The sequence below is a fragment of the Megalobrama amblycephala genome, linkage group LG11 (assembly GCF_018812025.1).
Source record: "Megalobrama amblycephala isolate DHTTF-2021 linkage group LG11, ASM1881202v1, whole genome shotgun sequence".
NCBI lineage: Eukaryota > Metazoa > Chordata > Actinopteri > Cypriniformes > Xenocyprididae > Megalobrama > Megalobrama amblycephala.
Window position 1 is genome coordinate 2,049,079 of NC_063054.1, and position 14,474 is coordinate 2,063,552.

Genomic DNA, 14,474 nt, shown 5'->3' on the forward strand with positions numbered 1-14,474 from the left:
CTAATACACACACTTCACACTCAAACACACACAGAGACACACACACTTGTCTAGTGACTGTTGTTTTGATGTTATAGATGTTTCTCTCTTCTTGTGTTCAGGGGCCTGTGATCTCACACTGGATCCAAACACAGTAAACACTCGTCTCATTCTGTTTGAGGAGAACAGGAAGGTGACGTTTGTGAAAGAGAAGCAGCCGTATCCTGATCATCCAGAGAGATTTGAAAAGTATCTTCAAGTTCTGTGTAGAGAGAGTCTGACTGGACGCTATTACTGGGAGGCTGAATGGAGCGGAAGAGGTGCTGAAATATCAGTGACATATAAAGAAATCAGCAGGAAAGGAGGGAGTGACTGTGTGTTTGGATTAAATGACAAATCCTGGAATCTGAACTGCTCTGGTAACAGATTCACTGTCTGGCACAATAAGAGCAGGACTGTTCCACCTGTTGTCCGTACATCCTCTAATAGAGCAGGAGTGTATGTGGACGTGTCGGGCGGCACTCTGTCCTTCTACAGCGTCTCTGACACACACACACTCACACATTTACACACATTCAACACCACATTCACTGAACCCCTCTATGCTGGATTTACAGTTTATGATGATTCATCAGTGTCTCTATGTCAGATTAAATAACACACACACACACACACTTGTAAATCCTCTTTTGTGTGTAGTTGTTTATCTTCATCTAATTGTTTTGATAGTAATTCATTTTTTAGATTCAGAGCTAACCGTTCAACTGCTAGCGGGGCTTAATAATTACCCGTCTGATGCTGCAAATCCCTTCTGGTCAGTCGTTCAAGCTTGGTTTTGCAAATACTGTCTCATGCCCTTTACTTTTTAGGGTGTTCATTTCATAAATTAAATTACAATATTAGATATAATGTGGGGAATAATATTCATTTGCGAGTGGGTCGGGTATCAAGATTATGTTTGGTCCCCACTGATAATCAGCTGCTTTCAAACAGCCTCAAGCTTATTTGTGTTCACGCTCTGTAGTCTGAAGACTGTCAAAGGTTTCTAATTACTACGTGATTTGCAGCGTTGATCACAGCAGGGTTTGAGCGCTGAATCTGAAGTGATTGACAGATTCAGTCATTATAAAGGGAGCACTCTTTACCTGCTTTCTGTATAGGCATTTTACATAAAATTTTATTTTTCATGCTGCCAGGAGGACCAACGGCCACATATACACTGCAGAGTTTTAAGAGAGAAAACCAAATGCAGAATGAATCTACTAAAATATATATTATATGACATTAAGGCTCATATTGGGCTATATGTTCTTTTGATTTATGGAGATCTCTAAGTGTCTGTGGCTGTGGTGTGATTTACACACATTTTGTCAAAATAGCCTGTATGAGCAGATCGTTCACATGATGTAGGAGAATGTTTTGTATTGTTACATGATGGATGTTCTCATCTTTTTTTCAGTTAATTATTATCATGTTGGACTAACTCAGAATCTCTAATGTTGGTTTGATTGCTTGTATTACATGAGAAAATAAAGTTTATGTCTGATGTAGTAGAATTGTGGGTGTGTGTTAATTCCACATACTGTATAAACAACACTTTTTTTAAAGCACACAAACTTTATTACAAATAAAATACTAAATGCTGAAAAAAACTCATAGACTGACAGACTGGTGGAGTGATACAAACAGTAGGGGGACCACAGAGCCGTTAAATACAGTGAAAAGTGCTCATATCAGTACACATGACTCATTAGAGAAGTGGAGCCAACTTCATTTTTGAATGAGTGTCAATAGAGAAAGATGATTTTTGCAGCTGATAGTTTAGTTACAGCAGAAGTTAACTGGATCAGGATAGCCAAACCTCTTGATCATGATATCTGAGACATTATATGTGCGATTTAATTCTCTAACAGTGTGAATGCCAGTACTTTATTTTATGAACTGCTCTCAGAACTCATTTTACTTGCATTTGTCGAGTGTCAGTGTGAGTGTGCAGCACTTTAACAACACTTGAGCGCGCGCGCGTGACGCAGACTGATGTGCTCCAGCTGCAGGAGTTACTGGAGTCTGTTCAACACATTCAGTCTGTGAGTTCACAAACACACTCCTATTGTTGTGCTGCAGTTGATAATCAGCTCGATGTCTGTATTCAACAGTGTGAATAAAGCATGTACAGGAGAGTCGCTGCGGCCAGATGCAGATGTTTCATTACTGCAGGTCCGTCATGGCGCTTGTCAGTTCAGGACAGATGTGCTTCATCACAGCTTCTCCAGGAGGAGTCTTCATCTGATCGCTCTCGGGCAGTGGGTCTGTAGCCCCGCCTCCTGCAGCTCATCTATATTTATAGGTTATTGCTACAGTAGTCAGTCAGCCAGTGTAACAGTCATCTGCTTTCACACCGGACTCAAACGCATCTCAGGCTGTCAGTGGAGATCCAGACAGGAGCAGCATGACTGAGACTCACTCCGAGCCGACTCAAGACGCCGCGCCGACGGACGCGCTGAATGCCGCGGACGCGCCGGAGGAGAAGCAGGAGAACGGCGGCTGTAAACTCTCGGAGAGCGAGGAGAAAGCGCCGGCGGAGTTCGAGCCCCCGGAGGGCGGCTGGGGGTGGGTGGTGATGCTGGCCTCCATGTGGTGCAACGGCTCGGTGTTCGGCATCCAGAACGCGTTCGGGGTCTTGTTCGTGTCGCTGCTGAAAGAGTTCGGCTCAGAGCACGACGACGACCTCCGCTTCAAAACAGGTAACAAAGCCATTTCCGTGGTAGTAGCGCGAGCGCGTGCAGTTGTGCTGTAGATTTAAAGCTCCACGTTTTGGTGAAGAGGCTCGAGCGCGCGCGATTGCGAGCGTCGTGAAGTTCCCTTGACTCTGCTGAGACTGAGTGAAACATGTTTCTCCATAAACACACAGCTTTGTCTGATTCTCAAACAAACACTCAGACCGAAAGTACAGTGTTTGGACACCGGGGCTAGTTGTCACACGTTTACTGCAGTGAATGTTTATCAGTTTTTGGTTACACTTTATTTGGTAACACTTTATTTTACAGTGTCATTGTTACATGTTACATGTAATACTATTGTAATAACTATAAATTATGCATAATTACATGCAACCAAACCAAATCCTAAACCTATAAGTACATGTAATTATTTAATATTACTCAATACTTAAATGTATAATTACAGTGCAACAAAGACATGTATAAAAATCACCTTAAAATAAAGGGTTACACTTTATTTTAAGGTGACTTTTATACATTGTAATTAATCAAATAATACTGAGTAATATTAATTAACAACATGTACTTACTATATGTTTAGGGTTACTTGTAATTATGCACAATTTATTGTTATTACCATAGTAAGTATGTGTAGTAACATGTAACTACATCACCTTAAAATAAAGTCCAACCAAAAACTGAACTATCAGTTTTTACCCAGTTTTATATAAACACACAAACCTGGAAAAATACACAGTTTATTAAATACACACAATGTAATAACACGTCAAACAATAGGCATATATGGATATCTATTATAGTCTGAACAGTAAAGCATTATGAAACACAAAACAACACAAGAAACTCATAAATGGTCATTTATGTTAAATGATTGTTTTGGCCACATCTAAAAATGTGGTCTGACTACTTGACAGTACCTGTAGTGTGCCTGTATTTCTTCAGGTCTTAAAAAGCCTTAAATTTGACTTAAAAAATGTACAGCAACCCTGAAAGAGAAACTAAATAAACAAAGTAAAAATTATTTAGACTGATGAGTTTTTCCCCCCAAAGGATTCTATAGATACCGCGATATATTGATATCATGAATTATTTTTTCCACAATAACCGTGGTGTGAAAAATCAAATATCGTGACAGTATATATATATATATACTATACACAGACAATTTCTGAAACATAATTGAAGAGTAGTCAAACAAGTCCAAATGAAGTGTGCAGACAAAAATATCCAAATAGTCTATCATATCAAAAGAGTCCGCACACTCCACCAAGGATGCAAAAACATCAGATGCAAGACAAAAAACAAAACTTTACTGAAAAAGGGGCAAACATTTCGTTCACATGTGACCTTTGTCAATGCCAAACTTACAAACACACATCATATATTCATCTGAAAATAAAACTCTCTGTGCTTTTTTGAGCAAATGCAAAGTTTCTCATGGGAATGTTTTGTTACAAGGTGATGGAAAAATTATATTTCAAAGCTTTTGTGTTCCCAAAAACCTTTATGTTCTCTGTTATTTAATGAAAAAAGTATTTGATATTAATATCTTTTTTTAGTTGACATGTTTCAGTGATTCCTTTGAATTTATGTTTTGGTTGATAGAGTGGCAGTGCAGGAGAAAAGACAATTCAAGAACTGAATTCTAAAGTATAAACTGACAGAGAGAAAAAAGAAAAATTGTATCCAGATCAATCCAATGATTGTCCAGATCACAGGTGAAGCAGCAGCATATTGATTTGAAGGTCAGACACAAATTTGCAAGAAAAATAATGGATTCATTTTTAAATTTACTACAGTTATTTGTTTCTGAAACAGTGAAGTTAAACAGACGATGAATGCGTCATGCTTCACCTCTGACCTCAGAGTTACGCATGCATGAACAAGTGAGAGAACAAAACAAGGATCGTACAGTACAGTTCAGAGTTTATTGTGTTATTGAATAATGTGATTTGTAAAGTAGTTCAGTGTTTAACAATGTTATGGCATAATTTATGGCAAAAATTATTTAATGTGTGAACAGTGACAGTCATTGATCTGAAGGGTGGGTTGGTGGGGTTGAAATAAATCAGTAAAGCTCATTTGATTAGAGAGAATATTGACCCTGACCCCCTGCTGTCAATCACAAAGTCACAGGTCTATCAATAATTTATATATCTTTAACTGGCAAGATGAAAATTGTGAGGAAAAATGTGAGGCATATAAAGAATTATGTGTATATTAATTGCAAAAGCTTTAAGATAGAATTGAATTTAAAAGAAATTATAACAAAATGAAAGGAAGTGGAAAGAAATGAACAGAAATTGGGAATAAGCAGATGGAAGCAGCTTTAAGGTTTTTTTTTTGTTTGTTTTTTTTACTTAAGCTTTAATGAAGTGTTTTCATGAGAATGGACTAATTAGTGAGGAAGTAATTATGTTTTGCACTCCAGTATATTAAACACATTTAACAATAGACTGAAACCCGACAGAAAACTAAAAGAAGAAGAAAAAGAAGAGAGATGGGCGGGGTTTATTTGTTGTCGATGCCTGTGGTCTCCTGCGCATGCGCTACATTCTGAGGAAGCATCTGTGTCTAAACCGAAAGTAAAGACTTGACTCTTACGACCTGTAAATTCACATTTCGAGGACTTAAAACATTCATAAATATCACATTATGGTATGTTAATTTAACGGCTTTTGCTATTGTCATAATGTACCTACAACGTTTTCGTATTTGTGTCACCGTCATATTAAACTTTTAGGGAGTTGTTTATCGAGCTCTGTTGATTCTGCTTTTAGGACAGGCCTTGATTCACAAACATTCAAGTTTCGTTATGACAGAATTTTATTTTTGATGACTATAAAATCTATACAATATCTTGTGTCTTTCTGTGGGTGCTCAGTGATTTCGGCATTGACACACCCTTATTGAAGTCGCTGGTTTGAGATATTTAAAAGATGAAGCCAAGATAGATTATACAGTAACTAAGCTAATTTTCCACATCTGAAGGCACAATATGTAAGATTTTTGATTAAAATATCCAAAAACCACTAGAACAGTGTTATATATTTGTTGACTTGTGCAGAGACATTGGTTAATAAATACATAAAGGATACCTGTGTCATTTAATATAGTTAATTATTACAGGTTTGCGTAAAATTCTGAGTTTGCATTTCACTGTTTTTATTCATTTTGAGGAAAACAATGTTTTTGTGCTAGTAAAATGAGTAAATGCATGTTCACGTTTAGTCTAGAACTACAACAACCATCATGTTCGCACAGTCTGCACTTAATTTCTCTCAACATGGGGAGAGCTGCCAGTCAATAAATGTGAAAAAGGTAACTTTTTATAAGATATTTTGTTGTAAATTGAAAAAGTAATGCATTAGTTACTTGAAAAAGTAATCTGATTAGATAACTCAAGTTACTTGTAATGTGTTGCTCCCAACACTGGTCCTGAATGTGGTGCTGCAGCTGGATACTATTGGGACCAACTTGTGGACAGATCTAGTTGCTCAGTATCTGAAAAGCTGTTTTAGGAAATGCCTGAGCAAAGTCTGTCGTTAAAGTGGTTTGTTTTAATTCCCTCCCAGAAGCGCCTCACATGATTGCATTCATAAACACCAGGCATCTGAATGCAAGAGAACATGACTTGTTCTTGACAGAACATGTTTATTGTGTTTCATCTGACGCAAGGCGTGAGTCATTTATTATACGAAAATAATTTTATACAGTGGCTTCTACTGCAGCAACTTCCATTTTTCTTAGAGATATTTAGCGCCAATTTATCAGGAAGTGACTATTTTGCTCTCTTCGACTCATTGGATGGAAACGCTGCTTCATTCGCAAATGTTTTATGCAATATTCCAAATTTGTGCAGAAGTTAAATTCGCAACTTTGGATGGAAACAGCCAGTGTGGTCAGACAGTGACGTTGGGTCTGGATCACTGATCAGTTCTTCTTAAAGCGGTTCAGTGGGTTCAGATCTGGTTCTTCCACAGTCAGCAAACCATTACTTTATGGACATCGTAAGAAAACGATCCTCCAGAAACTGAAGCTACAAAGTCTGAAGCACCAAATTCTCCCGAATGTCACTGTCTGTGTAGAATTAAGATTTGTTTTCACTGGAATTACTGGAATAATTAAAACATTATGTATGATTTGTTCTCTGTGTTTCCATATGCAGGTCTGAAGTCAGTTTCTCATTATGGGGAACAGAGAGAGCAGAGAGAGATCTTCATCTGCAGAACCCAGCTGTGTGTCTATGAAGAGTGACGGATCCATGAATCCTCCAGTTCATTTCAGTGATGGAGCAGTGACCTCTGACCCCAGGTGAGACATGATGTAGGATTAGAGACAATAGACTGACTCATAATAAATGAAACGGCAGGCAGAACTAAAGGTAGAATTATTTTGGTGTTTTCTCAGTATCTCCAGGAGAAAGAAGAATCAGAGATCTTTATCTCCTGAACCCAGCTGTGTGTCTCTGAAGAGTGATGGATCCATGAATCCTCCTGTTCATTTCAGTGATGACGCAGTGACCTCTGACCCCAGGTGAGATATGAACTAGCATGGTTTTTCCTGGCTCAAAACAAGGAAGAGGTGGCAAAATCTAAAATCACAGCTGAAGAAAACACTTTTTACAAGCACATATTTTAGGTATTTTAATATTAAGATAATTAGATTTTTATTTGCTCTAACATTACCTGAATCCACTTTAAAAAAAAAATCATCCACCCGCCAGCCACCCGAACCTATGATTTTCTCTGATTTAGATATCTGCACCTGATCATCACAATACAGTTATTCAAATTCTCAGTGTTAAACATGATGATATGGTAACATATCACACTGAAGTAGGCTGCTTTTAAATGAATATTTATTTAAATCAAAAGTTCTTCTTTGGCAAAATTACATTTCCTTAATAGCATAAACACAGGCTTTACTCCAATCAAACTTAAATTGTTTCATTACCTCGTTGTTGAAAAAAACACTCTTATCAGAATAATTTCTGTTAAGCTTATGTATATTTTTAGTTAAAGTTGTTAAGTTATAAACAGGGGCAACTGATACACAGGTATGCATGCGTGGTAAAAATAAACAATGCACATCAGAAAACGTGGAGGGAAGCGGTTTTGAGTACCAACATTTTTGGACAGGGACATTTTAGTAACTGTAGTAGGATTTTTCTCCATCTCTGTTAAGATAGCAATCATGATAAGTGTGTTCTTTAATTATTAGGTGTGCAACGAATCACAGTTGATCTGTGATCTGTACGAACAAGGTCCCATGGTTTGGCATGAATGTGATTCGTGGATTAACCACTAAATGTAATCATCATAGAGTGAAATTTTATCATTTGAACATGTTTTGTCTTGCCAATTAACACATTCAAAGATTTTAAACATGGAAGAAGAGGCAAAAATTGGGACCTGTGCGCTGCAGCCTCACACACCTGAAGTGTGCACGCAGAGAGAGAAAGGTGCATTTCAGACAGCGCTCGAACACCAAATTTATTCCTCTTTTGCATTTACTTGTGCTTGAATGGACATATACACACAAAACGATGTCAAAATACCCATCTCGGCAAGTATTCTCTGTTATGTCATAAGCGAACAGTTGAGAAAGAAACTGGATATGTGTCAGTATATTCGTTCTATGCATTTGTAACCGGTCCTCTGCTGACCGCCGTTACCACTATCTGCGTTGTGTGTAAGAAGACTCTGGACACTTCTGATGTGGTTCACCAAAAAAGGGATTTAATGTCAGCCAGAGCCAGCATTAACTTCACTCCATCTGTTGATTTATATGAATAAAGTTCATATCTCTCTCTTGTGGGTGTTTCATAAGACAAACCTCTCCCCAGCATAACCAATGTGAACTCATTTTGTGTTACAATAGAAAAAAATAAACATTAACATTGAAACATTACAGCATTAACACAGTACAAAAGAATAAAAGGACATCAAAAGACAATAAAGAGTGAAATACCTGTTGATTTATATGAATAAAGTTCATATCTCTCTCTTGTGGGTGTTTCATAAGACAAACCTGTATGATATAACATTTGTTAGCTGATTGATAACTCTAAACCATGCGAATAGCATATCATACGGCCCACACGATATAACTTTATATTCTCAATCCACTCACGTATAAAACATACAACAGAACACTGCAAATAGTCTCAGTACTATTTACAATAAGATATTTAGTTGATTTATAAACTTTGTCAACTTATTTCACTCGTAAAATGCAGAGCTCAGAAAAACGCTTACCTCTCCCCAGCATAACCAATGTGAACTGGCGAGAGGCGCGCAGTCACTCGAAAATGGCGTCAGCAAAGCGCCAGAAGAAAATGTCAAAATAAAAGTTTCTAAATAGTGAACAGTAGAATCAACATATTACTCAAAGAAAACGGGAATAAATAAATATAAAATACATTTGAAGGATTTTAGTGAAAAGCAATGTGTAACATTCAAATTGTATTTACTTTAACTCGTTACATACACCCCTTCCGGATTTCACTAAAATCCGTACTAGGATCCAAACCAAATAACTGGTACAGGTCTACAATGAAACTTTCATTAGTTCAACTTGTAAGTTACCCACTAATAGGTCAAGAAAAACCTCAGGGTGATCAAGCCTAAGATCATCTTGGAACATTACGATGCCTTGTACACCATAATATGACCTGACCCTTATATATTTCGTATTTGGAATCAAAATGTCTCTTCACATCATACAAAAACAGAATACATAAGAAAACTCTTTAGAACAGAGAAAGAAATGACCCAGTTCTCTTTTTCAGATTACTTCCTACACCTTGGATGTAAAAGGGTTTCTGAACCATCGACTCAATTAATCTGTTCACTTTCTTAACAACTCTACCTGCTCGTGTTCTAACACCCTGAATATCAGGAACTGGAACTTGGGTGTCAGTATGAGTGACTGTATGACTGTCAGTCAGAACTGGTGTATGTGTATCTGTGTCACAGTCAAAGTTTACGTCAAGAGATGTTGGACTGGCTTCAATTTCACTCTGAGGAAGTTCTCTGCTACTGATCTCTTGAGTCTGCAACTCATCACTGGACTCTTTTCCATCTGAACTGAGGTGGTCTGTTCCCAAAGCTTCCTCAACAGCAGAGTCTTGAACTCCAGGGCTTTCAGACTCTTGAGCTACCAAGCTTTCAGTGTCTTCATTAACCCATCTCATGGTTCTTTCCTCCACATCCATCGGATCGAAGTCTTCCTCGCAGAACTCACTCCTGATGCTATGTGTCTCACACTCTGCAGAAGGTAGTATGCTTCTCTCATCCTCAGATGACTCAACAGGTAAGAAACTAATATCCAACAGCAGGTTTCTGTGCACTATCCTCACACTTCCTTTTTCATTTTTCAGCTTGTAAGTGTGCGTCTGCAGGTTTCTGTCCACTACAGTGTACACTACAGGGTCCCACTTATCTGCTAGCTTCCTCTTTCCTCTTTCTCCTTTATTCGCCACCAGCACACGGTCCCCAATATTTAGACATGTACCTCTGGCTTTCTTGTTGTAACCTTTTGCCTGTTTCCTCTGCTCTTTTTCAGAGTGTCGCTGCGCGATCTCAACTGCTTCATGGAGGTATGACATCAACGACTTCAGGTAAGTACCATGATCTACAACTGCGGGGTCATGCAGCACCTGTCTGAACATAACGTCCACCGGCAATCTTCGGTACACGTCCAAACATAAGCTGAAATGGCGCATACCCTGTCGTCTCATGGACCGTAGCGTTGTAGGCGAAGGTCAGTGTTTGTATTTGCTCTGGCCATTTGTGCTTTTCTTTCAGAGGCAGGGTTCGGAGCATACTCCCCAAAGTACGATTAAACCTCTCTACGCCTCCATTTCCCATTGGGTGGTAGGCGGTGGTGTGAGACTTGGCGACCCCTGATAGTTTTAACAACTCCGCTAGAAGGGCACTTTCGAAGTTGGCTCCCTGGTCCGTGTGAATGCGACTCGGGAATCCGTACACACAGAATACACGGTCCCAAAGCTTCCTTGCGACTTGTTTTGCGGACTGATTCGCACAAGGGAAGGCATGAGCCAACTTCGTGAAATGGTCTGTCATAACAAGCACATCAACTGAGCGTTTCTTCGCATCCTCCGCAGTCCAGAAATCCAGACATACCAACTCCATAGGCATAGAGGTCTTAATACTTTCAAGCGGGGCTCGTGCAGATGGTTCGGGAGCCTTGGCCAGGATGCATCTTTGACAGCACTTGATGTATTCACAAACATCCTTCCCCATTCCCGGCCAGAAGAAGCGTTGGCGGGCTAGATGAATGGTTCTCGCTTGGCCTTGATGACCCGCCTAAATCGTGCACACCCTTCAAAGCTTGGTCTTTGAGGCTAGAGGGTAAGATCAGTTGAGACCGCTTTTGTTTACTGTGTGGATCTTGTGTGACTCGGTAGAGTATTCCATCCTTAATCTTTAATTTGTCCCATTGTCTGAGGAGAGTTATGGCTCTGGAACTCATGTTGGCCTTTTCTCGCCTCGATGGTTGACGCTTTAGGTTCAAAAAGAATGTCACTCTTGAAATGACTGAATCGGCTTCTTGCAATTCACGAATTTTCATCTGCAGGGATCGTTGGAAGGGTATCAGCACCAGCTGGAACTAGATCTTGGTAAGACTGAATTAATTGCACTGCTCTAGCTTGAAATGTTTCTTCCCACTGATCATGTAAACTTAAACAGGCTTTGACAGTGGTGCTGTCAGAAGGAAAGGAAAGACAGGACTGAGAGCAAATCTGTAAGTTCTGAGCTCCTTGACGAAAAGCATCTCGAACTCCATCTCCATCAACCTCTTCAGCCTCCACAAGTAAATCACGATATGGCTCCTTCATTAGCCTGCTGCTCACAGTTTTAACAAAAGGGTCCCTACTCAGAGCATCCGCCACTATGTTTTTGGTCCCTGCTATATGCTTCAGCTCAAAGGTGTAAGCTGCCAGTTTGGACACCCAACGTTGTTCACAAGCGCTGAGTTTCGCCTTGGACATAACATACGTGAGCGGACTGTTGTCTGTCCAGACTGTGAATGTTTGACCTTTTAACCAATGGCTAAATTTCTCGCATACGCTCCATTTGAGTGCCAGAAACTCGAGCTTATGAACTGGGTAGTTCCTCTGTGATTTACTCAGAGTCCTGCTAGCGAATGCGATTGGGCGAGCTCGGTCTTCGCCTGCAGGCACTTGGGATAATACGGCTCCCAAACCGTCCAGTGAAGCGTCAATTGCAAGAATTAGAGGTCGAGTGAAGTCGGGGTGTGCTAAAACCACACTCTTAAGCAGGCTCTCCTTGAGGTTACATAGTGCGTGATCACATTCCTCAGTCCAATCTGTGGGCTTGAGCTTCCTGTAAGTTCCTGCTTTAGTTTCTCCCTTGCTTCCTCTCTTCCTTCTCTGACCAGCTGTAAGAGCAAAAAGTGGCTTCGCCAAAGCAGAACATCCAGGAATGAAATGTTGGTAATATAAGATCATACCAAGGACTGATTTAATTCTCTGCACTGACGGAGTACATCTGTCATCTTCCATCAAATCAAACTTGGACAGTTTCGAGATAACTTCAACTTTAGCAGGATCTACAGAAACTCCATCTCTATCAATAATGTGACCCAGAAACTTTACAGAGGTTCTCAGTAGGTGGCATTTCTTAGGGCTCAGCTTAAGATTGTACTGCCTCAAACGACTGAACACGACCTCTAACCTTTCTAAGGCTTCCTGCTCATTTGGAGCGAACACCAACAGATCGTCAAGATAACATAATAAGCTGCTGAAGTTTAAGTCTCCAAAGATGCTTACCATCATCCGCATAAAGGAGGCTGGGCTGTTGCATAGCCCTTGCGGCATCCTATTATACTCGTGCAGCCCTACAGGAGTTGTGAACGCAGTGTATTTCTTGTCCTCTTCGGCCATAGGTATGTTATAGAATCCTGAAGTCAGGTCCATGGTGCTGAAGAGTGTGTTCCCGCCCAGAGCAGCTAAGCAGTCAGACTGGTGTGGAAGTGGGTGTGCATCCTTTATCGTTCGAGCATTTAACCATCTGAAGTCTGTGCATATCCTCAGACTGCCATCCTTTTTCCACACTAGGACTAACGGGGAAGCATACTCGCTTACGGACTTCCTTATTATCCCTTGTTCTTCCATCTGGGACAAAACTTGCCGCAACTTTTGGTAGTGCGCTGGCGGCACTCTACGATAAGGGAGTCTGAATGGACGCTCATCCATTAGTCGAATGCGGTGAACAAACCCTTTTACTTCGCCACAGTCCAACGCATGCTTAGAAAACACATCGTTGTATCTCTCCAGTAACTGCACTAACTTCTCTTTTGACTCATGGCTGATAGAGCAAGACTGGATGTCAAGATCAGCGAGACCAACAGTTTCCAATCTACGTCTGAAATCAGATGATGAATTAGGTGAACGCTGATTCTCCTCTGTAAACACTTCAGCTCGACTCAGCCCTTGGAAAAGTTCGAAATCTTCCACTGCAACACAGGGAAACACATCTGCTATTTTGCGGTTTCTCTTTAGAGTGATTGGCTTGTCAGAGAAGTTGGTGACTTTTACAGGGACCCAGCGATCACCCCATAATGGCGTGACAACCCGCCCGACCATGATGTCTCGTGTCACAGACCTCGAAGTTGTCGGTTCCACCACAACTGTGCTCCCTGGGGACATGGGAACATTTTTCGGCAACTTTCCCCAGACAAGATGTTCCTGCTTTGCTAAGAGGGTGACACTCTGCTGTAGCTTGACGGTTCCCACCTTGTCTGGCAGCTCTGAACCCTTCCACCGACACGTGTTGGCCATAACATCTAGGAACTGCTCACATCCTGCCATTGGTTCCACACTGTGATTAGAAACAAGTCTCCAGTAATCACTGCTACCTTTCATGCGATGAGCAAGGAATTTGATCACATTTGTGCCAATGATCAGATCATCCCGCTGGCCGGGTACAACAAGAATGGGCACTAGGCAGCTCTCTCCATAAACTTTCAACTCAACCTCATACATACATTTTGGTCTTGTAACCTTGCCACCACATCCTACTAAGATGACTTCTTCTCGAAGTGGTGTGGGTGAGGGCAGTACATTCTCACTTAACATCCTCTTCTCTGCTTTATCACTAAAAGTGCAGGCCATGGAACCTGTATCAAGCATTCCCTTCATTGAAAACACATTATTTACACTGACTGGTGCATAGAACAAATCGTCGAATGCCTCAATTGCTTGGACATTTTGCGCTATCACTTTGGTCCCAGTGGGAGCCTGCGCACATGCGTTCTCGTAAAGCTGGTGAAGATCATTATTCTCTAGGGGTTCTTCACTTATGCTCACGCCTCCCCCTTCCAAACGTGAGCCATCTAGTTTAAATTTGGTGGGCCCCGGAATGGTGCTGGGCCAGGCCTGGACCTGTCACTTGTACATTCCCTCTTGCTATGCCCAGGCTGAAGGCATGCAAAACACAGACGTTCTCGACGACAGTGTGCCACAGTAGAGTGATCGTGGGATCTGCATACTCTACAGAACTTGCTTTGAGGCTGGCGAGATGGCATTTGGACATTTTGAGACAGTGCACGATCGAGAAGGCTAATTAAAGTTCTCATGCAATTGTCATCACTACTCTGTGTGGTGTGTGCAGTGCTGATTCTGCTACACTCACCTGGCTCTATTGGAGAGCCAACATCCACTTCATCCTCTTCGTGGGATGTCTGAACATGAGCGGTGACATG

At 40.7% G+C, this 14,474-nt stretch overlaps 2 protein-coding genes across 3 annotated transcripts in view; both read left to right on the forward strand.

Moving 5' to 3' along the window:
• The window catches only part of LOC125278893 (NACHT, LRR and PYD domains-containing protein 12-like), a 50,197-nt gene extending 48,668 nt beyond the window's left edge, over positions 1-1,529 (forward strand). For both annotated transcript variants that reach the window (XM_048208294.1, XM_048208295.1), the window contains one exon: positions 102-1,529. In XM_048208294.1, the coding sequence (XP_048064251.1) occupies positions 102-637 (536 nt within the window). In that variant the 3' untranslated portion in view covers positions 638-1,529. The remainder of the gene's footprint in view (positions 1-101) is intronic.
• Positions 1,530-2,593: 1,064 nt separating this feature from the next.
• Positions 2,594-14,474, forward strand: part of LOC125278895 (NACHT, LRR and PYD domains-containing protein 3-like) — a 52,846-nt gene continuing 40,965 nt past the window's right edge. Inside the window, 3 exon segments of the mRNA XM_048208297.1 lie at positions 2,594-2,723; positions 6,889-7,034; positions 7,131-7,256. Coding sequence (XP_048064254.1) covers positions 6,910-7,034; positions 7,131-7,256 — 251 coding nt within the window. The 5' untranslated portion in view covers positions 2,594-2,723; positions 6,889-6,909.